The sequence below is a fragment of the Carcharhinus amblyrhynchos genome, chromosome 4 (genome assembly GCF_965287045.1).
Source record: "Carcharhinus amblyrhynchos chromosome 4, sCarAmb.v2.hapA, whole genome shotgun sequence".
NCBI classification, from domain to species: domain Eukaryota; kingdom Metazoa; phylum Chordata; class Chondrichthyes; order Carcharhiniformes; family Carcharhinidae; genus Carcharhinus; species Carcharhinus amblyrhynchos.
In genome coordinates, this window is record NC_137327.1 from 137,027,220 (window position 1) to 137,051,197 (window position 23,978).

The following is a 23,978-nucleotide window of genomic DNA, read 5'->3' on the forward strand; positions in this document are numbered from 1 at the left end:
ATATCCACAGACCTCTGAAGGTTACCACTCAAGTGGATAGAGCCGTGAAGAAGGCTTAGTGTGTTAGCGTTTATTAACAGGGGATTTGAGTTTAAGAGCCGTGGGGTTATGCTGCAACTGTACAGGACCTTGGTGAGACCACATTTGGAATATTGTGTGCAGTTCTGGTCACCTCACTAAGAAGGATGTGGAAGCATTGGAGAGAGTGTAGGGGAGATTTACCAGGATGCTGCCTGGTTTGGAGGGTAGGTCTTATGAGGAAAGGTTGAGGGAGCTGGGGCTTTTCTCTTTAGAGCAGAGGAGGGTGAGAGGCGACTTAATAAAAGTTTGAGATGATGAGGGGGATAGAAAGTCTCTGTATGTCCACTCTATTTCCTCAGGTGGATGTAACTGTTACTAGGGGGCATAACTACAAGGTTCATGGTGGGAGATATAGGAAGGATGTCCAAGATAGATAGATTCTTCACTCAGTGGTTGGAGTGTGGAATGGACTGCCTGCTGTGATAATGGAGCCGGACACTTGAGGAACTTTCAAGCGGTTATTGGATAGGCACATGGAGCACTCCAGAATGATGGGGAGTGGGATAGCTTGATCTTAGGTTTGGACATAGCTCAGCACAACATTGAGGGCTGAAGGGCCTGTAATATTCTGTTTTATGGACACTGCTGCAAAATGTCACTGGGTTTTTGTGCCTGGGATCATCCCAATTTCTGTGACCATTCTGACTCCCAGGCTGGAATTTTACCATCCCGCCCACCATGGGAATTGGAATGGTGAGGGGCCGACCATGAAAAGGTCTGTTGATCTTGGGTGGGATTTTATGGCTTTGAGACCAGGGATTAGCTCGTAGTGAGTCAAATCCTTTAGAAGAATCTGACCTGTTTAGTTAAAACTACCATTTTTGGCCAAGGCTCTCATGACTAATGTATCCGTGATAAATCCAGTCGTGCTTACGTTACATAAGTTGGAACTCCCACTGGAATTAAGTGTTCAGATCTCCTGGTGCGATTTGATTTGCATTTTACTGCAAATGTAAACCGTTGCCTTGGTAACCCAGCTGCTGCTGAATGAGCCTCAATTTCTATTTCAAACTCTCCACAGCACAGGTTTCAGGAAATTATTACAAGGCAGAATCCTTCTAAGGTGCTTCCGCTTGTAGCCACGTAGGATAAGAAATTAGGTTTTGGGGTTGGGGGAGGTGTGTCAAGCTGCTAGTTACTGTATATCTCAGTGGTTCCTCTAACGTTTTTCCTGTGCTGTCCCCAGAATGGAAGGTAAATCACCGTAATGGGCTATTCATGCTAAGTAGATTTTAAATCAATAAGTAAATATAATCAAACCAGTAGGAGATGGGGGAAGGCACAGACACCTTATCTATCTTGCTCTAAGGCTAATGAGTCTACTGACTTCAGCGAGACATCTGCATACTTCCCAGTGTCTTGTGACTGCATTAAGAAATCTTTTTTTTTTACAGTGTGGTCCTTCAAGCCTTTTGATTTTTTTTTCTTCTCTTTTTAACCTTTCAATTAGGGTATTCCTGAGCAATGGGCAAGACTTTTACAGACATCCAACATTACTAAACTGGAGCAGAAGAAAAATCCTCAAGCTGTTCTGGATGTCCTGAAATTCTACGATTCCAAAGAGACTGTGAATAATCAGAAATACATGAGTTTCACCTCTGGAGGTAAGGACCTGTAATCTCTCCATGCAGTATCTTACGCAAGTGTACCAGAAATTCCCCAGTATAATTTCTAGGATGCTAGACTGGGACTCTGAATTCATGACTTGCACATATCTATACGACTGTAAAATTCACTTTTTTTCATATATATTGGGTTATTTATTTAACATCGCATTTTCCATTTAGCATGCACAAAGTGCAAATTTTCCTGTCATGTTGTTAAATTTAGTTGTTTGCAGGTGTTGGGTTTGAAGCTGACATTCTAACACCTGAATCTGTGTAATATGTTGCAAAATGATACTACAATATTGTGAATTCTCTCTGGAAGAAGTAACAGACTAATGTTAATCGTATATACCATTGCTTAATATTTTCTTTGTTAATCTGGGAGGGAAAATAAAGTTGTGTGAGTCAGTTTCATTGAATGACACAGATGGGATTGAAGGCCAAGGGTTTTTTAAACTGGAGCAGGGTTAGAAAGTGGGGTAATAATGGGATGCGAGGGACTGAGGATGGAGAGAGCAAGAAATAAGGGTTCTGAGAAGGAGAGCAGTGCAGAGGGTGAGAATAGCAGCCGAACAGCAGATGGGATGAAATTGGAAAAGTTTATTTTATGTCACAAGTAGACTTGCGTTAACACTACAATGAAGTTACTGTGAAAATCACCTGTTCGGATACACCTGAGGGAGAATTTGCCATGGGCAATCAGCCTAACCAGTGTGTTTTTCCGATTTTTGAGGGAGGGAATTGGAGGAAACTCTCTCAGGCAGACTGTGAACATTCTGGGACTCGAACCCGGCTCCCTGGTGCTGTGAGGCAGCTGTGCTAATCACTTTGCCACCTTTGAAAGAGAGGAGCCAACAGTTTGGGAAGAGATGGGGAACAAGGCAAGAGACTAATTCAGAGAGGGACAGGAGAGATGGAAAAAAGGGCAGAGGGAAGAGGTGAATGAGGGGGAAGGGGCAAAAAGGTATTGGAAGTGGTGAAGAGATGGGACGTGGGGAAGAGAAAAGGAAAAACTGGGAGGGGGTAAGAAATGAAATTTGGTGCTTTTTTTTAATCAGTTGGCAGAAATATAAGATGAGGTCGGAGATTTCCATTCTTGAATTGGTTCTCCTTGGAGCAGGGTTCTTTTCATGTTTACATTTTTTTTTACATTAGTCTTTCAGTTTGAGCGCAGTTTTTAACTTTGATTACAGTTCACCCAAACTCTGTGCAGGTTGCGATGGAGAATGTGTTCACAGAGACAGCTTCAGTTCCATTAGCAGGAAAAGACTTGGCTGCCACTCTGTCAGTTGAGTTTAACCATAGTCAGAAACGTGAATTATTTCAGCTGCCCTCATGTAAAGTTACGCTCACTGACACACTGAGGAAAATTATATTATTAATTTTAAAAATTTAGAGCTTCCATTGCACGAAGGGCACACTTAGAGCTGCAGAGGTGTTGCATTGTAGTGACTCAGTGATAAAGAATTGGTTGCATTTCTTAGTGAAGTTTTGCCTTGTCAGGCTGGGAATGTGATTGTTAACAGAATGGACAGCCGGGGAGGATTTCCTTTTCACGTTAAGGTGAAAATCATGTTATTTATGGACAATTACACAATTTTGCTTCACCTTGCATATTGAAAATGCTCCACCCCATACCCATATCTAATTTCAAACATTCCTAAGTCATGCTCAGATCCAGAGTAGACACTGCTCAATAATGTGACTTCACCCAACCTCAGACCTGTCCACTCCTTACCCTATTATTAGTGTAGCCCTTCAATTTCCGCACAAGGTACCCTTGACCCTCTGAGCGTGCAATTTACAAGGGCAGTTTAGTTCTCTGAATCTAATCTGGGTAAAGACTATCCAAAGGTATTTTACGTAAGGGCCCATTACTGTTAGAGTGAGGGGACTTGCATCTCTAGGCAGACCTGAATCAGGTGTACAAACTCATTATTTTTTTAATGTTGGGACTAAGTTCTCTATTAATATTGAGACTCAAATTCCAATATTTGTCAGTGATGCAGATATGAGCGTAAAGCGATATTCCACTACTTCATACTTGCAATTACATTTTTGCTAAAGTTAGTGAAGAATTTCAGCCACTGTATTATTCTGTAATTGTTATTGTTGTTTCTTTCTCTATCCTTTTGCTGCGATGGTGAGATATACATTCTGCTCCCAGGCTTCCCTCTGTGCCACTCTTGTACCAACCAGTAAGAGGTATTTTAAGAGTGCTACAATGACTTTTCTTCTGCTTGTTTCTTCGCTACCCCCCTCCCTCCCTTTTTTGAGGTTCCACTTTGCAGAAGGAAACTGAGGAATCCAGTAAAGTAGGAGAGAAGCACCTTCAAACCCTGTACTCAGTAGCATCACCTGTCTGGTGTTTCAAAGTGCTAACGCTGCCGTGCCACTTGACACACAGAGTTTGTCATTTAATGGCCTGCGGCTTAAGTCTGCATTTCTTCTGATCAAAGACCCTTGGGTTAATTTTGGCTTTGTCTAGAATGGGAGTTATTGGACCAAGAGTTTCTCTCAATTCTCATCTCCATTGACTCCAGTGTAATTGGGGAGAGAGCTGATTCGCTACTGGTCAAAGTCACAATTCCCCCACCCCCACTCCACTTCTGTTTCCAAGTGGCAACTGAGGTCATCATTGTGCATTTGTACCTGCCATGAAGGTATCATTATTTCATCAGCTTGCAGACACGCTCCTTATTATGCCTATGTGCTTTCATTTTTTCATAGCTGGGCTGCACAATGGTCTGTCTGCATGTCAGTGTGACATGACAGGAAGAACAGCTTGAATCAAGAAATTATGCACTGCATTTTATCGGGATTTTCTGCAATGAGTACAAGTATATAGTGGGGTCATGACTACCGGATGCAAAGTAGGGAGTTATAACTGGTTCAGTCATGTTCAATTATAGATAGTTATAGCTGGAAGCGAGTTGCATGCAGTTATCCATCACAAACAAAGGGTAGAAATAATTCAATGTTCCTATTGCTCCTTATGTACAATTTCGAGCCTTTTCAACTGGGTTAATACTTTGAAATAGCACACCAGAATTTTACATGTGTAAATTAATCAAAAATGGTACCTTTGAGAAATTTCAACCCCAAATAGCCCAGCTTGGCCAGTTAGCATGCTGAGATGTAATTACAGTCTTAAAATCTCCCTGGTGTTCCTGGATGTTTAATTTTCCATGTGAAACGGTAGATGCTTGATCTTTTGCTGCAGTACAGCGATGTTTGGAGAGGTGAGGCGTAGGTGAAAGTAAATTTGAAGGCAACAGCTGAGGGGTTGGATTTGTTTGTGTGACGAGGGCAGTATTTGGGTCTTAAACAAAAATGCTAGACTGCCAAGAAATAAACCGGTTGTTTTACATTGAAGCATTTTCAACATTTTTTTAAATCTTATTTTTGGAACAATTCAAAGGCATTAACCCCTTCAAGGTGATGGCTAAATCTTTTAGAAGAGGCATAGGAGACTGTGTTGCTTTTTTTTTTACCACAATGATGCCACTATATGAAGGGACATTGTGGCAGCTATGATGTGATTTACATTATTTGTGTTGCTTGCACAGCAAGAATCTTGCTAAACACATCTTTGAAGGTGTTGCCACTTCAAGATAACACCGCAGTGGCTTGCACTTCTATTTAAACTTAAATATTTATCATGAAATACAAATTCCAGTGGCAGATCTGACTAAACTCCAATTCCTGTCCCTCCCCTGCTCTCCCACTCTTTCGAACAGTTTTTTTTCAGTTGTTTCTTATGTCTTTATTGAGATAAGTAACCAGTACGATACTGATTAAAAGTATATATACTTCGTATGAGACTTTCTGTAACTTTTCATTCCAATCACATTGCGTTTAAAAGCTGTTTGAATTTTATTACAGCAGTCTATTCACTGATGGTCCCCCTTCTAAAGCAGTACAAGTGCGCAGAGATAACTGGTTGGTTGCCTGATTTTTGAATCTATGACATTGATTTGAAAATGACTGGTAGATAGTTGGGAGACAGGGTACGATGGTGGAAAATAAAAAGGCAGAAGGGAATCCCTAGGGATGAGAGCCAAATTGACAGTTCTGATCCAGACTGATTCAACCAAGACCCCCTACAAAGTCAATTTGGAAAATATAAAGTTTAACTAAATTTGGATTCACGCAGATAGTCTTGGAGAAAAACAAAAGGCCTGCTCATGTCCATCGAGGGGGAAAAAAGAATGATCTCTGTGCATATGTGGGATCAGATTTTGCAACCTGCCAGAAAGTTCTATGCGTAGAGAATCTGTAATGGGTCTGCACATCTATACATGATTTGCATCCTGGTAACATTTTGATCATGGCATGCCAAATCTGTAAAGGGTCAACGTGCATACAAAATGTTTCAAACTCAGTGGTGCTGTTGAGTAGGGATGCTTCTGATTTGTCAAAAGCTCGAGGTGGAGGGAGGTTGCATGTGCATGTCTTTCAGGGGTGAACAATGAGCATAGAATTCCCTTGCAGTTTTGGGGAAGGGCCATATCCATCGGATTCCCTTGCAGTCTTTAGGGTGGGAGCTGTCTGGATCAGATTGTTGGGCTCCATTGCAATCTTTGGAGGGAGTGTTAGTTCCTGCAGATCTTTGAGCAGCTATGTTGGAGTACCAAAGCGACGCTTTCATGCCCACGTGCTGCCCTAGTTTAAACGTGGAGTTTGGATTTCAATTATTATATGAATGTAAAGTTCAAACATATCTCAATCCTCTGGAAGAGTCTCTTTAATGGAGTTTTGAGCTAATTCTCATTTTTTTAGGGAGCTTAACCAGTTCAAATTTGGAACCTCCAATGTGCAATGGAAGCCAGCCTCTGTTTCTCACTACCCAGTAGTCTTTAATGAAATGTACTAAGCTTCCTTTGCAGGAAATGTGAAAGGTACCATGCTAATTGATCAAAAATATGCATTTGTGTGACAATTGAGCAACAAAAGTGTTTCTTTATTGCACTTGGGTGACAGTCAACATTTGCCTTTCATGTAGAAATTTTCTGGGGGTGTGGGAATTGGGTGTCAGATATCTGGTTGGGAATATTAGGTGCTACTTAGCAGCGCTGAACTTGATCGATCCTTCATTTGGCTGGTGGCAAATGAATGACGATGGTTAATGTGGCAGTGGTCTACCTGTATGCTTCATACTGAGACCCCTTCTTGGTCAATCCGTCCAATCTCTCATTAGTTGGTCATCTCGTCAGGCTATATACCATGATGGTAAAACCCAATTGATGTTTGTAAGGCAACTGAGAACGATTGACATCAAGGTTAAATTTAAGGGTGAATCTTTCAAGTATATGTGCAGCTTGAGAGGAACATTGCCTGATGCTAGTTAGTACATGTTGGGAAATGATTGGTAGCACCTTTTTCCATGAGATGATTTGTGGAGATAGTGGGAGATTCAGCACATCCTCAATATTCCATCCTTGGACTCCATTCTCTTTTTACACCAAGTTTGTGTCTTGAAGCTGGATCATACTTGATTGGCAAATGCCATTTTCTGCTGTGATTCTGAGCAGTAGAACAACTTGCATTTGTATAGCAGCAGGATGATCATAAAATATCCCTGGAGGGTTATCAAACACAATTTGACACCAAGCCGTGCATGGAGGTATTAGCACAGGTGACCAAATTCTTGTTTAAAAAGTAGGTTTGAAGGAGCGATGTAAAGCAGGAGAAGAGGTAGAGATTTAAGGGAAGGAATTATAGAACTTAAGCCTTTGGAGCTGAAGTCATGGCTGCCATTGGTTCAGACCAAACGCACAAGGTTTGATGAATTTTCTGATCAACTGGGCTGATTTATGAAGACATTATAATAGACCTCTGCATCCCTAGACTCAAGAGTTAAAGAAACAAAATTGGCCTGATTTCTTACTATTGATTATTAACCAGTGATTTGAGCTGTAAGGGTATGTTTCGGGGTGTCAGGTGAGGGAGGAGGTTGATTTGGGACAACCCCCATAAGAAAATAGTGTTACCTTCTGCTAAGGTTCATACAGCAAGAAATACCTGGGTTCAAATCCTGCCACAGCAGATAATTTGAATTCAACAAAAAATAATATCTGGAATTAAGAATCTACTGATGACCATGAAACGATTGTCAGAAAAACCCATCTGATTCATTAATAACTTTAGGGAAGGAAATCTGCCGTCCTTACCCGGTCTGGCCTACATGTGACTCCAGAGCCACAGCCAATGTGATTGATTCTCAGCTGCCCTTGAGCAACTAGGGATGGGCAATAAACACTGGCCCAGCCAGTGACACCCGTGTCCCACAGATGAATATACTTTTAAAAAACTGAATAGCTTCCAAAACTGTTGGAAATATAACCCAATATGCAAAGGAAAGGAGAAGCAAAAATTTGAAGCAATAAAAGGGAGGCTCTCACTGGACATTTATGCATGTAATGTATCAATCAAGAGTTTTATGGAAAGATGTGATACAATTTGAAGTATTGCTTGCTTTGAAATAATCCAATATTTGACCCACTCTGGTGACATTTTTGATTCTTTTCATATGTTGAAACTCTGTTCTTGACCCCAGACTAGAGACAGAATTCTCCAGCTGTTCACTAGTGGTGGATTCATAAGAACATAAGAAATAGGAGCAGGAGTCAGCCATCTAGCCCTTCAAGCTGCCCCACCATTCAGTAAGATCATGGCTGATCTGAAGTGGCTCAGTTCCACTTTCCCGCTTTCTCCATAACCCTTAATCCCCTTGCCTACCAAAAACCTATCTACCCGCGTCTTAAATATATTCAGCGAGGCAGCCTCCACCACTTCAACAGGCAGAGAATTCCAGAGATTCACCACCCTTTGAGTGAAGAAGTTCCTCCTCAACTCTGTTCTAAACTGCGCCCCCCTTTATCTTGAGGCTGTGCCCTCTAGTCCTGCTGCCCTTTCTGAGTGGGAAGAACCTCTCCACCTCTACCCTATACATCCCTTTCATCATCTTTTACGTATATTCTGTGGTTGTGCTGGCAGCGCACTGCTGCTGCGGATTTCCCAGTGGTTTGGGATGGTTACAATGGGAAATCCTATTGACCGCAGTGGGACAGAAGACCCGGCCTATATTATTCAGTGGAGTCAAGCGATCCTAAAGCTGTATTAAGCGTACACCTCCCCAACCACCCCTGCTCCGAAAGCATTAGTTTAATGTTCATTTATTTCAAGCATACAATAAGTATTATTGTCTTTCTCTGTGGGACATACCACCATAAATAAAAAATAGTCTCAGTATCACCAGATAGGACAGTACAGCGAGTAGTTGTGTATCACATCATAAGAGTATCTGACATGAGACTATACTTCCATGTGATTTCTTGATGAGAGAGTGAAAGTTTATAAAAATATCACATTCTGGAGATTAGTTTTAATTCACTAATGGCAAAATTTTTGCAGACTATGAAGGGTGGTTAAATTTATGTCAGTAAATATTGATCAGACAGAGTTCAAATCTCAAAAACAAATTAAAAATGGGCAAACTAGAACCAAGAAGGTGATTCTCGCAGTATTTTTTTATTATATATGTTACCAAGGAAGGCCACTGAAGGAGATGTATAAATGTGTTCCAAGCCAACTCGATGTGTTCTTGCACAGAGACACGATTGAGATCAACTAAAAAGAGATGGACTTGGGCCAAGCTACTACAACTTGTCCCTAAACATTTTAACAGCAGAATTGGATTTTCAGAATCAAAGATGTTGAATATTGTGTGTAAAATCTGTTGTGTTTGAATAAAAGATTGCCAAGAATACCTCATACATGAAACTACAGATGCTATATATTTTTAACCTTTACAGATAAACCAGCTGATGGATACATAGCAGCAAATGCTCTGGTGAGTATTAAAGCAAGCTTCAGATAGGCTGATTGACAAACTGACATCTAATTCTCGAACATGTGGAAGATTGTGAATTGTTCAGATTAATTACTCTATCTCCAGAATGTCTCTTATGGTTTGCAGCAGTTCAGTTTATATTCCATTCCATGTTTTCTTGTTCCTTCCTCAATTTCTGCCTTTACTCTCCCAAGTACGAGCATATGCCATTTGGCCCCTCGAGCCTGCCCTGCCGTTAAATAGGATGTTTTTAAATGCCACATTCCCACCTACCCTTGGTAACATTTGATCCCCTTGTCCAACAAGAATCTCTGCCTTAAATATTCAATCACCCTGTTTCCACCAGACTCTGAGGCTGAGTTCCAAAGTCACACAACCCTCACAAAAAATGCTTCCTCATCTCTGCCCTATAAGGGGGGATTGGAGAGGTTGGGGGGGGGGGGGGGGGGGGGTGGAGGTGGGCACTAATTTCAAGTGTCACCTAATTCTGGGTTCACCCACGAGAGAGAACATCATTTCCAGTTCCACCTTGTCAGTGGCATTCAGGATATCACCCCTTACTCCTCTAAACTCCGGTGGAAACGAGCTCAGCCTGTTCAGCGATCCTCCATAAGGCAAGCTGCTCATTCCAGGTATCCATCTGGTAACTAAAAGCAAAGTATTGCAGATGTTGAAAATCTGAAATAAAAACAAACTGCTGAATAAACTCAGCGGGTCTGACAGCGTCTGTGGAGACAGAAACAGAGTTAATGTTTGAGTCAATAATCCTGCAGAATGGTTATAATCTAGTAAATTTCCTTGAAACATCGCCAAAGCATTTGCATCATTCCTTTAAATGAGATGTAAACTGCACTTGATATATCCTGCATAACCAGAACATAATGTTCAATTGTTCTCAATAAAGGATATCATTCCATTTGTCATCTTGATTATGTGCTATATACGCCTACTAACTTTTTGTGACTCTTGCTCAAGAATGATTGGAACCCTATGCACTTTGGCATTCTGCAGTCTTTCTCCATTTAAGTAAAACACTGCTTTTTTTTATTCTTCCTGCCAACTTCATCTTTCCCCAGAATGTACTCCAAATGGATTTTTGCCCAATCACTCAACCTATCTGTACTGATCTGCAAACTCCATATTTCTTTTTCAGCACATACTTTCATACCCTCCTTTTTGTGTTTGCAAATTTAGCTACCATGCTTTCACTCATCCTGGTAAATTGTAAAACGTCGAGTTCCTTGCGGGACCCTCATGCTTAGACTGCTCACAGTCCTCCAACAACTCATCCAAATAACTTTTCATATGTTAGACAAGATGGCAAGTACTGGTAGACAGTTTGATGCACTGGCAACAATAGAACTACTGAGGAGAGTGTCGATGCCATTTAAGATGTAGCAAAATCATACAACTGTTTAGGAGAATACACATCTTGTCATTGTGCTAACTTTCAAGATCTCAAGAACAATACATTTGGATAGTCTCGATACAAATTGAGAGAGAACTACCAGAGTGTAGAACTTCCAGATTGACCCAGGATGATGATTGTGAGAAATGAAATTCTTACGCTTGAGTGGAGCAGGAGAAGGTGATAATTCTGGGTGAATCTTGTGCCTTTTCACCCTGGTTTTGGGTAAGAGGGGGATAATGGAGACTTGACACCTTCCTGCCCCCACCGTAATTAAATCTGTGCTGGAAAGTGTAGATGATCTTTTCACCCTGCCACTAGTTGAGGCCCTTGAGAGGGCAATTAATGCCACTGCCTGTCAGCTGACATCTTCTCAATTTTATATAGGGTTTGTTAGTGTGAATTACATTGTTAATATTAAGAGAAATAGGTGATGGATATTAGTTGTCTTTGAGTACATAACATAGGGTACTCCTGGAACATTGGCTTGTATCAGAGGAGAGCTGTGAGACTAAACAAGTCAATAAACCCTCTCTCTCAATAAAAGAAAAGCTTTTGTGGGGCAATCTTATCAAAACAATACCAAGTGCCAAACAAGTGTGAAAGCAAGAGAGTTTCAGATCTGTTTTTGGGCAAATTTCAAAAATCCAATCCTGTCGCTCTGAGCAAAAACGAAGAAAGAGCTGTTTCCCAGCAGTAAGGAGAGCCTGGGACCATGCTCACCATTAAAGCCAACTACTTACCTCAGAGTGCACCACTGTGCATGCATTGATCTCTCTCTTTCCTGTGCCATAGCATAAATAGATGCATCAAGCACTCCCACCCTGTACTCGCTGCCCCCCCCTCGCAATTGCTGCTCTTCCCCTGTCAATTGCTGGTTGCAGAGTGTGTGCAGTTTCCCCCACTTCCCATTTGCAATCCCCCACCAACCTCAGTCCTTCCCTAGTGGCCAGTGCCTGGGTGCCAGACTGGCACTGTCAAAACAGCACTGCCCTCTCTCCTCCTGGGAGGTTTCAAAGGCCTCTGATCCTCCCAATGTAACAAGCACCATGGCAACAGTAAAAGTGTGCGTTTTAATGCTAAACTGCAGCTTTTCCAACTAATGCACCTTTTTCTATTATAAACTCAAGCACAGAGTCCTTTTCTTTTTTTTTCTGTCCTTCATTGTTCTCCCTGCCTTTGTCTTTTAATCTTCAGGTTTTCCCCATAAAATCCCTGGACTGGACTTTAAACTGGAGAAGAGAAGGTTGAGCGAAGATTTGATAGAGGTATTAAAAATCATGAGGTCTGGGCAGAGTAGATAGAGAAAGATCTTGATCCTCCGGAAGGAACTCTTCTGTGGAAGGCAACAAAATAAAACAAAAATTATTCTAACGTGTAAATCAAAAATAAAGGCCTCATCCTGGGCCATTCCAAGCTCCCCACAAATCCCAACAGGTTCTTATTTATACTGAGTCAGCTGATCATCACACAATTTGGTTACATAGTTTACTGGGTCAGCTGACCCTTGCAGCTTATTACCATTGGTCACACTACAACAGACCCAGGCCTTGGAGGGAGTGCAGAGGAGGTTCACTAGGCTGATACTGGAGAGGAGGGGATTGGACTATGATGAAAGGCTGAATAGACTGGGTTTGTACTCGTTGGAGTTTAGAAGGATGAGAGACGTATAAGATAATGAAGGGGATGGATAGGGTGGAGGTAGAGAGATTCTTCCCGCTCAGAAAGGACAGCAGGTCTAGAGGGCACAGCCTCAAGATAAGAGGGGGGCAGTTTAGAACAGAGTTGAGGAGGAACTTCTTCACTCAAAGGGTGGTGAATCTCTGGAATTCTCTGCCCGTTGATGTGGTGGAGGCTACCTCGCTAAATATATTTACGACACGGGTAGATAGGTTTTTGGTAGGCAAGGGGATTAAGGGTTATGGGGAGAGAGCGGGAAAGTGGAACTGAGCCACTTCAGATCAGCCATGATCTTATTGAATGGCGGGGCAGGCTCAAAGGGCTAGATGGCCTTCTCCTGCTCCTATTTCTTATGTTTTTATCATTGGTTACAGCCTAACAAAAGACTGTTTCCACTGATGAATAATCAAGAACCAGAGGGCGCAGATTGGCAAAAGGAGTTATGGATGATATTAGGAAAAACTTTCTTACACGGCCTGGGGTTAGGATCCGGAATGCACTGCTTGTGAGTGAGATAGAGTGTCAATGGAGGAATGCTGAAGGGAGTTGGATCATTACCTGGAAAGGGAAAATGCGCAAGGACAGGAGAGTGGCACTAAGTTAAACTGGTCCCCCGGAGGCTCAGCAGACACTGGCGGCCTCCTGTGCTGTAACCATTCTGACTCCATTCTTTGACTCCAACAAAGCAGTTGTGGGTTTGGTTTTAAGGCTGGGGTGGGCTTTCACAAGCGTGCGAGGTACTGACCATAGCCCTGCTGAGAAATACCTCTGTCTAAATTGTTCCATTCTTATGAAAAAGGAACGCCAAAGAATTGAATTGAATATTTAAAACTGCAGTAACATTATGTGAAACTACATGAACATTATGCAGAGTACATTAGCCGAGTCTTGTGGATATGGGAAAATGAAATAAACACAGAAAATGCTGGAAACGTTCAGCAAGTCAGGCGGCATCTGCCGAGAGAGAAACTGAGTTAATGTTTCAAGTTGGTGCCCTTTCATAAGAACACTGTACATATACTTTAATTGTGATTTGCATGACTGGAATCATGGCTAGACACTTCAGCTGATTTCTCTTTAGAGCTACGAGGATTGTTAAATTTAAAAAGGTGGTGAACGGAGGAAAACAGCAAAAGCAGGATCGCGAAGGCTTTGTCAGTGGTCATACTTGACAAATCTGAGGGCCATTAATGCAGTGCTGCTAATGCTAATTTATTCATTTCTCATTGTGAGAACTTCTTGCAGTCAAATTAATTTGATTCATAAGTCTTCAAATTCGTAATCGTACCAAAAAATACATTCCAATGGAAAATATGATTCGTTACAATTCAGGCTAATTTCTGCCACCTGGAGGTAACACTATTCATTCAAAACGGCATTCCTTGTGATACATGAATTAAAATACTAATAGCTTTAAGCTAGTTATCCGTTTGAGTAAAGTTTAAAAAAAACTGGAAATCTTTTGAACTTAAAGTCTTGGTTTATTTTCCCCCCAAAATATACTTTATTCATAAAATTTGTAAAAGTTCATCAAGTGCCAAACAGTTTAATTGCTTTCATCTGCTTCACTAATGTCCTTATAGGGAAAGAAATCTGCCGGCCTTACCTGGTCTGGTCTACATGTGTCTCCAGAGTTGCAACAATGTGGTTGACTCTCAACTGCCCTCCAAGGGGTGGGCAATAAATGCTGGCCAGCTAGTGATGCCCATGTCCCACAAATGAATAAAAAAAAGTGTGTGGTGCTCTGAAAGTGTATTGAGATACCTCCGCTACACAGTATATTTACAATATACATGTACATTTCATTCCAAATGTTCCCTGGCGTATACAGCCCAGGGTTTTTTTAACTTGGATTTCAGTCCCATGCCAGTGTGCTGTGGAGAGGTGGGAGGAGGTGGGAATTGTGGTCTTTTACCCATCGAATCTTTATGGTAGTCACAGCAAGCTTCAGTCCATTCCTGGAGCTTGGAATATGCCCCTCTGAACACAACCTCAACATAGATGAGCAGATCAGAGAGCCGCTATCGCCAAACAGCTTTCATTTTTGCCCCTCTTTAAATGAGGAAGATGGTGGTGTAGTGATAATATTGCTGGTCTACTAATCCCCAGGCCGAGGCTTATTTGCTAGAATGGCAGGGTGGTTAGCACTGCTGCCTCTCAGCACCCGGAATCCAGGTTCAATTCTGGCCTTGGGTCTCCCCATGTCTGCGTGGATTTACGTAAGAACATAAGAAATAGGAGCAGGAGTAGGCCATCTAGCCCTTCGAGCCTGCCCCGCCATTCAATAAGATCATGGCTGATCTGTCGTGGCTCAGTTCCACATTCCCGCCCTCTCCTGGTGACCATGTTTCCTCTGACAGTCTGAAGATGTGTGGATTGGTCCATGATGAATTGCCCCTTTAGTGCCTCAAGATGTGACCCAAATTCAGTAGCAGTTGATATTTGTCTCCGTGTGCACCTGTGGAAACAGTCTAGAGAGCATGGCACCTTGTTATGTAGCTGATTGGGATGAACCTTAGCAAAAACCACTGCACAATTTCCAGAGCTGCTTTAGAAAGGCACATTCTGGAAGGAGGTGGATGATAATTTCATCCCCACCCCAGCTATCTTCATAATATGCATTGACCCTAAGACTCTGGGTGTGTATGAAAGAAAGCCCTTCTCAGCACCAGCCAAGCTATGTCTTGGTGCTTGTTTGAAAGGTCCAGTGATGCGGAATTTGACAGTCTGCTCTGGAAGCTATCCAAAAGGAGCCACCATCTCCTTTTCGTGCAGAGCTTTGAGGGTATTACTTGTAAATGGACTTGTGATCAAAGGTGTTGTTTGCATAAGCTTTTCCCTGAGGAACTTGTGGTACAGTAAAGTCCAGCTGAATATATATTTTTTGGGGGGGAAAATAAAAGAAATTTGGTTTCAAAAGATTTTCTAGATGAAATTTTTCCAAAACATAACTCATTTTTGGGTTAGGAAACCGATGCAATCACACCAATACGTCCAGTATGGAGTAGATCACTATCTTCCCGCACTTGGTCATTTTTTGGGAGGGGAATGAGCTTTGAGCCAGTTCTGAGGGGCAGGATCTAAATTTGTCATTAAGCCTGGCATCACAGCAAACAGACACCCCTTTTAGAGGGTGCCCTCATCGCAAAGTGAAAGTAAAGACTCCCTCCCTCCAAACACACACACACACACACACACGAGACCCTCATTTGAAGGCATGTTTGTCACTCCCTTCCCAACATGGATCATTGACCTGATTTCCCCAGGCTTCCAACTCTCAAGCCCTGCACTTTGGCACTCTCCCCTGACTCTGCAAGGTTGGCACTTAAGGCACAAGGAGCATTGCCAGGGTGCCAGACTGGCAGTCAGGTGGGCACTGCTCAGCCATGCCCCCAACCATCCAGAGCTTCAATGCCCTCCGAGCCCCTTGGCATGGCCATTACGCCTGGTCTCCATTTGTGGAGGTCAGTAGTGATTCATGCTAGGTTCCTGCTGTGCCTGAGGGTCAGAGAATTACGAGAGCCAGGAAAGTCCAGCTTGAAATTGATTTAGCATATTTAAATATTAATTAAGCTAATCTAATTCCTGCCCTCATTGGGTGGAATACAGGTTAAGCCCACAGTGGGGGCTGGGAGAATCCCAAACGGGCTTCTCACTGGTGTTAAGTACACGACTCCCGTCTCCTATGACCTCCGACCCCAGCTCCAGCACGACCTGTGGTGGGGGCAACGCAGCCGGAAAACTGCCCCTTTTTCTGTTCTAGTTTATTCAAACACCCGTTAAGTTACCCGAAGAAACCAGCACAAACTGGACAGTCGAGGACTGAAAATTAGCCGCTCTCTTCCCCTGCCAGATATCATGTTGGCGTCTTCAGCTACAAAAATGGCAATAACTGCATAATCTGGGTAGACAAATTTACTGAGATTTTGAACACAGATTTCCTTTCACTGTGCCCCAATGCCACATGAGGAACACAAAGGGATTGATTGTGTTACATAAGGGAGCAGAATAGGAACTGTCTGTGGGGTGGTTAAACTCTTTCCCTCTGTCCTTCCCCGTTTTTGCTTTTTTGACTTGTATCCCTTTTCCCCTTTCCAACTCCATGCCAGGAATATTCATTTAGCTTTGCTTCTGTTTAACTTTCTCACTCTGATGTGTTTTAGTTCTTCTTTACCTCGATCCTTCCAAATTTCCAGCTCTCTCGCTTTTTTTTTCTCGCTCACTGCCTTCTCCTGCTGCACATGCACTCGACCTCTCCACTAAATAAATGATAAGTAGACGAGAATTCATGTCATATTCCAGCTATTAGGAATTTGCTGGGTTAAGAAGCTGGCAGAATGCAATATCCATGTGAAGGCTTGGTACATTTTGTGCTAAAGTTGTTGGATTTAATATGAATTTATTGATTCAGATTAATTTAGAGTCCATTGATATGTCATTGAAATAGTGAATTGTATATTGGTAAAGTAAGCAGTTATGTGGAAGTGAAAGGAGTTCAACCTTGTGTTCTCCTCTATCCCTCTGCTCCCTTTACAATACAGTAAGAAGTCTCACAACACCAGGTTAAAGTCCAACCAGTTTATTTGATAGTAATCCCACAAGTTTTCGGAAATTCTGTTCCTTCGTCAGGTGTGTGGAAGGTACCTTGTGTTTACCTCAGTCCAACGCCGGCATCTCCACATCACCCCTTTACAATACGCCGGACGTTAAATGCATTTTTCCATTTCTTATCTATTTGACATGGTACAACCGGCCCTGGCAGGACAGGGGAGTGGGCAGCAAAGGAGACATTGTGAACAGCTGGCAGCCCATTGCTTTCCTCCCAAATGGCTGCAAACCCAATACACTTGAGTGCAAACTCTTCCAAGTTGCATCTGAGCATTGTACATTAATTCCCCACTCCTTTTGTAAGGCGATGCTTAAAACAGGAAAAAGAACAATGGCTTCTGTTGTAGCTGTCCTTCCTTTCTAATAAAATACTTCCAAACTATTAATGAAGAATTTATTACTTTAAATAGTCTTTGAAGATTTCTACCTTTTTTTTTGTTGTTTTTGTTCTCCCTAATGAACTACTTTTAGAGTGACACACTGAACACACCCTCCCAAGGTGGCTGAATACAGGGCGGGATTTTATGGCCTCGCTCATCTCAAAACCGAAAAATCCCACCCTAGGTCGATGGACCTTTCTATCGTTGCCCCTTCGCTAGCTCCAACTCCTGGGAGGTACCAACTAATGATTCAACTGCAACAGGAAGCTGTATTTGTATAACAAGTTCGATGCAATAAAACATGTCAAGTTGCAGTGTTTTATGGAGAAACGTGAGGTCAAGAGGCAGCGACCTGTAGGGAGGGAATTCCAGCATTTAGAGCCTGGGCAACTGAAGGCACAGACACCAATGGTGGAGCAATTAAAGTTGGAGATGTGCAGAGGAACAGAATTAGATGAGTGCAATACAACTTCAGTTGTTATTGTTACACTCAGTACATCTAGAGCATCAACATTTACTGCTGAGGTAAAGTGTTTGTAACATAACAAGGAACTTTGTAAGGGCAAATACAAGGAATTATAAATATCACAAGATCAGCCGCTTACACTCGGGTCACGTATGAGTTCTTCTCCTGACATCAATTTACAATAATGAACTCGGGCTATATACTTGGAAACAACTTACCTCACTGTTTTCCCTCAAACAAACTCTCAATTTAGTTTGAATAAATTCCTGTTTTGAATGTCCATAATAGCATTGGCATTTCTTGTATGTTTAGTTGAAAGGAGTAACTATTTAAACCTAGCTCAATCATAATATTGCAGCACAGGGGTGTTAATAAGACTTCGAAATATATAATAATTCAGCCTTGTTTGGAAAAAAAGCTTACTGTCCAGAACTATATTTTCATCAAAGCTTTGCAGCAAGTTAATTTTAGTACTGACCTCCTCAGCGCCTGTACTGTACATGAAACAAAGGGACAGAAAGTGGAAGTTATCATTTCAGGTCAATAAGCCTCTTTCTTTCCCCTCAGTGCGACGCACTTACATTTATGAAGCAAGCGCAGGATAATACAGTTTTTGTTATATTCATTGATGGAGCATTCTTTCGCAAAAGATTTGAAATTAAATTCTTAACGCCACTCTGTCTCTCACAGAACACCAAGATAGCGTCAGAGCCACCAATTGTACCACCGGTGTCGGAGGATGATGATGAAGAAGATGAAGATGATAACATGCCCCCGCCAGTGATAGCACCTCGACCAGAACACACAAAATCGGTCAGTGGAACTTATCTCTGCAGATGTGTCAGAGGCCAGCAAATGTTCTTGGGCACAGATTTAATATAAACGTACAGTCAATAATGCTTAACAATTACCGACTTCATTAAGAGTTGAGCTCATCAGGAGCCTGTCAGCAAGAAACGCGTGTAACAAAATTAAAGTTTTTAAATTTATTTATTAGTATTACAAGTTATTGTGAAAATCCCCCACTCCAGCACCTGTGTGGGTACGCTGAGGGAGAATTTAGTATGGCCGATGCACCTAACCAGTACGTTTTTTTTAGACTGTGGGAGGAAATTGAAGCACCCAGAGGAAACCTGTGCAAATTCCGCACGGTGACCCAACCTGGGAATGAATCCCGGGTCCCTGGTGCTGTGAGGCAGCTGTGCTAACCACTGTGAATTAAAATTAGGACGTGAGAAAAAGGACCAGAACTTGCAAGGGAGATTGGAGTAGGGAAATCACGCTGTAACCATACAAGACATAGCCATCTAGATTGCTGTGGTCTCTTACTTCTTATGTTCTTACGTACGGAGAGATAAACTTGCATTGGAAGCAGTTCAGAGAAGACGATTCCTGGGATGAGGGGTTGCCTTATGAAGGAAAAGTTGAAAAGGTTGGGCCTACACACACTGGAGCTCAGAAGAATGAGGAGTGATCTTATTGAAATGTTTAAGGTTCTGAGGGGGTTTGACAGATGCTGAGAGGATGTTTCTTTTCATTTGGGAATCTCGTTTTAGGGGGGACAGTTTAAAAATGGGGATCAAGAAGAATTTCTTCTGAGGCTCATTCGTCTGTGGAATTCTCTTCCACGGAGAAAGGTGTGGCTGGTTCATTGAATGTACTCAAGGTTAGGTTGGACTGATTTTTGACTGAGAAGCAAGTCCTGTGTTATGGGGGAGCAAGCAAGAAAAAATGGAGATAAGGCCACAATCAGGTCAGCCGGGATCTCATTGAATGGTAGCAGAACAGGCTGAGTGGGCTGAATGGCCTAATATTGCTCCTATTTCTGATCCAATGAGTAGGCCACTTGATGCATCAAGCCTGTTTCCCCCATTTAATAAGATCCTGGTTGTTCTGATGGCCTTAACTCAAATTTTCTGCCTGTTTCCCATAATCTTTAACTCCCTTGTCGGTCAAAATCTTTCTGAACCAAAATTCAGCCTTGAATACAGTCAATGACGCAGTCCTCATTGTTCCCTTGACTACAGAATTCCAAGGCTTAATGAGCCTCTGAGAGAAGACATCCCAGACTACCTCTTATTTTGAAACTCTGCCCCTGTCTAGGTTCCACCACCTTCCCACCTAAACCTCTGGATGGCTTTCCAGCCTGTCGCCAGTTGAGATCCTAAAGTGGGCAATTAAAACAGTACACACAACTCCAGGTGTGATCTGACCAATGCCCTACAGAGTTGTAGGGAGACTTTACTTCTTTTATCCTCCACTACCCTCAGAATAAAGATCAACATTCCATTTGCCTTCCTCATTAATTGTTCTGCCAGGCATGCTAACTTTGTGATTCATATACAAGGACACCTGAATCCTTTGGTACTACAGCATTCTGTGGTCTCTCCCCATTTAAAAAGAAATCTGCTTTTCTTTTCTTACTACCAAAGTGGATAAACTCTCATTTTTCCACCTTGTCTACCTACAACCTGTCAAACTTTGCATTCTCATTGAACCTATCTACACCCCCTTGCAGAGTATTTGTGTTCGCTTCACAACTTGCTTTCCTACCTATCTTTTGTATCATCGGCAAATATGGCTGATACGCTCAGTCCCTTCATCCAAGTCATTAATATAGATCCGGAATAGTTAAGAGTCCTGGCACTGATCCCTGTGGCAGACTATAACTAGTGGAATGTCAATCAGAAAATGATCCATTTATCCTGATTCTGTTTCTTGTCGATGATAAGTAACTGAGAATGTACTTGGGCAGGACTGTCCTCTCTCAACCACATTGTTAAGAATGTTACTGAGAAACAGAGAAGAGCCAATTCACTATTGTTTTTATTTTTGTTAGGAGAGCCCTAATATAGGATAGCCTTTGACTGCACCCGATTTCAGCCTGTGTCTGGCTGCTGTTGAACGGTTCCTGTTGATTCAGGAAACTGACAGGCCTGCCTTGAGAGTAGGCCCCGTTGCTAGGCAATGAACCCCTAATAGACCAAAATAGCTGGGGTCAGGAAAACAGCAACTGGCATTGGTGATTTTTAGGGTCCTGTTTGCTTCTACGGGAGGAGTCAAAAATTCAGGCCTACATTTCCAAGATACAACATTGTAGATACAACCACTGAAGTGTTCGCCAACAGGAAGGTAACAGTCTTGCCTGGTGATTGTTGAGCCTTCCTGTTGGCGAACACTTCAGTGGTCACGGGCATTTGGCCGCTGACCTTCGGGTAAGCATTCTTCAAGGTGGCCTTCATGACACACGACAGCGCAGAGTCGCTGAGCAGAGACTGATAGCCAAGTTCCGCACGTGTGAGGACGGTCTCAACAGGGATCTTGGGTTCATGTCACACTCTCTGTAACCCCCGTGACTTGCCTGGGTTTGCAAAACCTCACTCACTGTGCTGTCTGGAGACAATATACATCTCTTTAACCTGTGATCAGTGCTCCTTCCACACACATTGTCGGCCACTTTAAGACTTGAACAGCAGGTTAGGTGTAAAGATTCGCATTCTAATCAGTAATCTGTAAACTGTCTGTGCTTTATATGTTCTGTCTGAGGCCAGAACTCTCCATTCACCTGACAAAGAGGTTAACCTCGAAAGCTTGTGACTTTACTATCAAATAAATCAGTTTACTATCAAATAAAACAGCTGAAACACAGCTCAAATGGGGAGAGACTATCATCCAAGCCCACAGCACCCTCTTGGAAACAAAAGTGATTAAAATTGTTCATTGACAATGAGCTGTCCTCCCAGAGTGAAGATCAGACTGGCAAGCCTCCACCTGACTGCAAATCTAGAACAGTCACAGCTATAGGTTGAGTGAAGGTAGATAGATTTAAAACTGAGGTGAGGAGGAACTGTTCTTGCAGAGGGTGTTGAATGTGTGGAACTCACTGCCCCATAGTGCGGTGGAGTCAGAATCATTAAATGGCTTCAAGAAGGAGATAAGATATATTTCTAATAAGAAAAGGGATAAGGGGATATGGGGAACAGGTGGGGAGGTGGATTTCAGATCAAGGAGAGATCAGTCATCATCTAATTGAATGAATGGTGGAGCAGGCTCAGAAGGCTGAATTTGCCTACTCCTGCTCCAAATTTCTATGTTCCGATCATTCTGCCCGTAATCTACTAATGACAAAAACGAACCTGCCGGGTTTGAGACCAGATCTGAGTGTTTGCTTACTGCATGATCAAATTCCAGGACATTTTGAAATGGCTTTATGTACAGTAACTCTTAGCATCAAGTAAATGAAATATCTCCAGCACTTCCCCTCCCGTCAGAATGACATGTTGTTTTAATCTGAGTGCGCTCACTCAGCCACTTTGTTTTCAATTACTATCTTGGAACCATGGGCTAAGTCATTGCCAGCTCTTTGATTTTTAATCTTCAGGGGCAATGGCCAGCAAATGGGTGGCCGTTTAGCAAATTTGGTGATCTCTCTGTTGATTTTTAACGGGAGGGGGTAGAGGTTTGAAATATTGGGTGAGGGTGGCAGTGGAGTGTTCCAGTTGACCCGAGAAACTATGTGGCATAATTAATACACAAATTCATTTGTGCCTAATTGCCTACAGCATCTGCAGTAGATTAAAGGCATGCCTTTCTCATGCATCATTACTAGGCACAAGTTTGGAGGAAATTCCAGGAGAATTAGTGGTGCGGTACTTGATGTGCCTGCCGTTCCTTTAACTATTGTAATGTGTTTTGGATCTAGCTGCTGAAGGCACTGTTATGTTGGAAGTTCTGAGCAGCAGGTAAAGTTTGAAATGAGTCACACATTTTCATCCCAAAGCAGGAAAAACTGTAAAAAGGCAAATGACGAACAGAAGGTGGAGGGAGAAAAGGAATGTAGATTTACAGAAATCTTGCCAGTCTCACGGTGGCACAGTAGTTAGCAATACTGCCTCACAGCACCAAGGACCCAGGTTCAATTCCTGTCTTGGGTGACTGTCTTTGCAGAGTCAGCGCATTCTCCCCATGTCTGCATGGGTTTCCTCTATATGCTCCAGTTTCCTTCCACAGTCCAACAATGTGTAGGTTTGGTTGATTATGCTATACTAAATTGTCCCTTTGTGTCAGATGGATTAGTAAGATTAATACATGGGGTTACAGGGTTAGGATCTGGGTGGGCTTATGGTCGGTGCAGGCTTGCTGAACCGAATAGGCTCCTTCTACACTGTAGGGATTCTATTCCATGGTTCATATTTTCTCCTCTCTCCACTCTCCTCCTGATTCAGCTAATGGCTGAAATATAATTCCCTGGAGTCTCACCGTGGACAATTTTTGGTAATGTGAACCTAACCGGTTAGTATTGGCTGATAATTAGCAATCAGCAACAATCGTGTTTGTCAACCTCCACCAAACTGGCCAGTTGCCTAATGTGACCTTCCAGACACTGGAAGATCCAGAAGATGTCTCCACGTTGAGGAACCCAACAGATCTCTTCCAGGTACATGGGATTCAATGGGATTGAGGGTTACAGATAGGCCTGGTAGGTAGGGATATGATCGGCGCAACTTGTGGACCGAAGGGCCTGTTTGTGCTGTAGTTTTTCTATGTTCTATGTAATGGGCTTGTATAAATCCAAGCACATGGGGCAGTGAAGAGAAGCCACACCTTCAGACAATGTGTAGAAAAGGCATGTTTCTCCATCACAAGTCTCTACATTAAGCTGTTGCAGCATCTCCATTGAAGCTAGAAGCAGGAGGCCTCGAGCCTGCTCTGCCATTCATTCTGATCATGGCTGATCATCAAATTCAATATCCTGATTCCCATCCCCCACCCCCCTGCAGAGGGGATCCCTTGATCACATGATCCTTTTAACCCCTTTAATCCCAAGAGTTATATCCAATTTCTTCTTGAAATCGCACAATGTTTTGTCCTCAACTACTTTCTGTGGTAGTGA

The 23,978-nt window shown here is 42.5% G+C and overlaps 1 protein-coding gene across 5 annotated transcripts in view; it reads left to right on the plus strand.

The window, feature by feature from the left end:
* LOC145342393 (serine/threonine-protein kinase PAK 3) overlaps nucleotides 1-23,978 on the plus strand; it is a 247,444-nt gene that overhangs the window by 182,020 nt on the left and 41,446 nt on the right. For 3 of the 5 annotated variants that reach the window (XM_080187944.1, XM_080187945.1, XM_080187943.1), the window contains 5 exons: nucleotides 1,532-1,685; nucleotides 3,837-3,893; nucleotides 5,574-5,630; nucleotides 9,506-9,543; nucleotides 18,776-18,898. In XM_080187944.1, coding sequence (XP_080044070.1) covers nucleotides 1,532-1,685; nucleotides 3,837-3,893; nucleotides 5,574-5,630; nucleotides 9,506-9,543; nucleotides 18,776-18,898 — 429 coding nt within the window. The remainder of the gene's footprint in view (nucleotides 1-1,531; nucleotides 1,686-3,836; nucleotides 3,894-5,573; nucleotides 5,631-9,505; nucleotides 9,544-18,775; nucleotides 18,899-23,978) is intronic. The other 2 variants (XM_080187946.1, XM_080187947.1) reach the window with 2 other exon arrangements.